This window comes from Mus caroli, chromosome 6, assembly GCF_900094665.2.
Source record: "Mus caroli chromosome 6, CAROLI_EIJ_v1.1, whole genome shotgun sequence".
NCBI lineage: Eukaryota > Metazoa > Chordata > Mammalia > Rodentia > Muridae > Mus > Mus caroli.
The window spans coordinates 49,858,293-49,860,343 of NC_034575.1; the positions used below are offsets into that span (position 1 = coordinate 49,858,293).

The following is a 2,051-nucleotide window of genomic DNA, read 5'->3' on the forward strand; positions in this document are numbered from 1 at the left end:
TCCCTCCCTCCCTTCTTCTTCTTTTCCTTCTTTCTTTCTTCCCATCTGTTCATCCATCCTTGCCTTACCTGATACCTCTGTCCCCAACTGACTCTCAGTGTACCAAACCCATTGTTGGAGTCTTGCTCAGCCTTATCTATGTTATCAGTCAGTTTCCCCTTTACCTTTCCAAAGTGCCAGATTAGCTATCAGGCAGAACGTCTTTCAGTCCTTCGGTCGATCCCCCAGCCAGACAAAGATACAGACTGCCCCACTCTACCTTCCCAGCTTTCTCTTGTCAGTCGTATCCACTGGTGTCTCAGACTAAGGCAAGCGTGGATCAAAGTCGCTCAGAGAGGGTCACCTGGTCGTAAGCCAAGAGGCACAAAGGGCATCCATGTGTTTGCCTGGTCTCAGACAAAGGCTGGAAACTGTCCAAGGAAGGATAGAGTAGTAATGCCTGTCTGTACCTGACAGGGCCAGCGACCAGGCTCTCCTTGCCTGCCCTGTTTTTCTCACACCACCTTCCCCCTGGACCTTTAGTCTCTTGGGGTTGAGCTGAGAAGTGGCAGTGGGATCTTCCTAACATCCTCTCCCTTGTCTGTGGAGGTGAGGACAGAGATTTCACGCAAATGGTATGGCCACGACCCTGAACTTCTGCCAGCTCGGCGGACCTGCACTGAGTGGACCACACCTCCCCGATCGAGATTGAAGGTGCTGACCTCTGAGTGCTAGGCCAGCCATCATCACAAGGGCCGAGTCCCAAATCCTGTGCTCAAACTTTCATGGCACCACGGGCAATGTGGTCCTCCCTCCCGTTCTCCTTCCCCTTCTCTGCATCTGCTTTCTCCAGGTCCCCGTATATCAACCTTCCACTTTCTCAGTTCCTGCATCTGCCCCCATCTGTTCTTTCTTCCCATCTAGGGCTATTGCCCAAGGCACAGAGAAACCAATAAACTTGTACACGAGTGATCCACAGTTGAGTCAATGTGGCTCTGAAGGGGAGCTCTTGTCAGCAGCCATTATTTGCACTTCCGGTGCATTCCTCATCCCTTGGCTCCAGCTGCCTCATTGCCATTTGTCTCTATATGAGTTCTCATGTTTTATTTATTTTTTAAAAGCACTCTCTTTTGTCCCAACCCCCTCCCCCTCCCCTCCTCCCACAGGCAGAGATGCAAATCGCTTTTCTGTCTTGTATGTGTGGAGTGTGCCACATGTCTGGATTTGGCTGTAAATAAATGCTATCTGTTATGTGTCTCATCCTTCCACTAATGTTTTCCCCAAGCACTGTGCTTTTAAGGGCTCCGCTGCACTGCTGAGGGTACATCTGGTCTCCTGTTTTGACTACACTGGGTCACCTGACACCATTGCCCTTGGGTTACCCAGCCCCTTCCCTCTAGGTAAGCGCCCATCTGTCTGTCCTTCAAAGGACTGTAAGACAAGCCTCTCTCTGGGACTCACACCAGGAAGGGAGCCCCGGGGTATCACACCTCGCTTTGAGATGATTCTGTTGTGCCACATTGCAGGCTTGCGGATTAGCAGCCTGGCCTGCCCTTGCATTCGGCAGTGCTTGCAGCCCCACTAGCGTCTGGCATTCTCCTTCCACTTATTGCTTACAAGCTAAACGGGTGTAAAGCGGCAGCCTTTTCCCTGATGTCAAACAAGTGTGAACAGTTCCTCTTGTGCCTGTTAGCCTTCTGAGCTTGTTCTGGAAGTCGCTGGTATCTTTGTCTGAGGCGTGGGGGAATCCTTAGCTCCATTTATCTCTCCTTTGTTCCTCTATTTGTGTCCTGGCTTCGTTACTTTTTTTTTTTAATCACCACGGGAAAAAATGAGGGAAAGAGAATTTATTTTAGCTCACAGTTTGAGAGGGTACAGCTCACCATGGTGGGCAAGGCATGGCTGGGGAACAGTTCACATCTGAGGCAGCAGGGCTGCGAGACAGTTGGTTTCCCTGCATCAGCATTTGGGAGGGTGGGAGCTCTGGCCGGAACCAGAATCAGGCCAGAACCCATAATGCCCTTTCTCCAGGAACCAACCCCATTCACTAAGGACTTACTCTGACTCTGCTA

The 2,051-nt window shown here is 51.0% G+C and overlaps 1 protein-coding gene across 2 annotated transcripts in view; it reads left to right on the plus strand.

Annotated features, from left to right (window-relative positions):
• The window catches only part of Ghrhr (growth hormone releasing hormone receptor), a 12,578-nt gene extending 11,540 nt beyond the window's left edge, over window positions 1-1,038 (plus strand). For both annotated transcript variants that reach the window (XM_021165530.1, XM_021165531.2), the window contains exon 13: window positions 589-1,038. In XM_021165530.1, the coding sequence (XP_021021189.1) occupies window positions 589-714 (126 nt within the window). In that variant the 3' untranslated portion in view covers window positions 715-1,038. The remainder of the gene's footprint in view (window positions 1-588) is intronic.
• The last annotated feature ends 1,013 nt before the right edge of the window (window positions 1,039-2,051 follow it).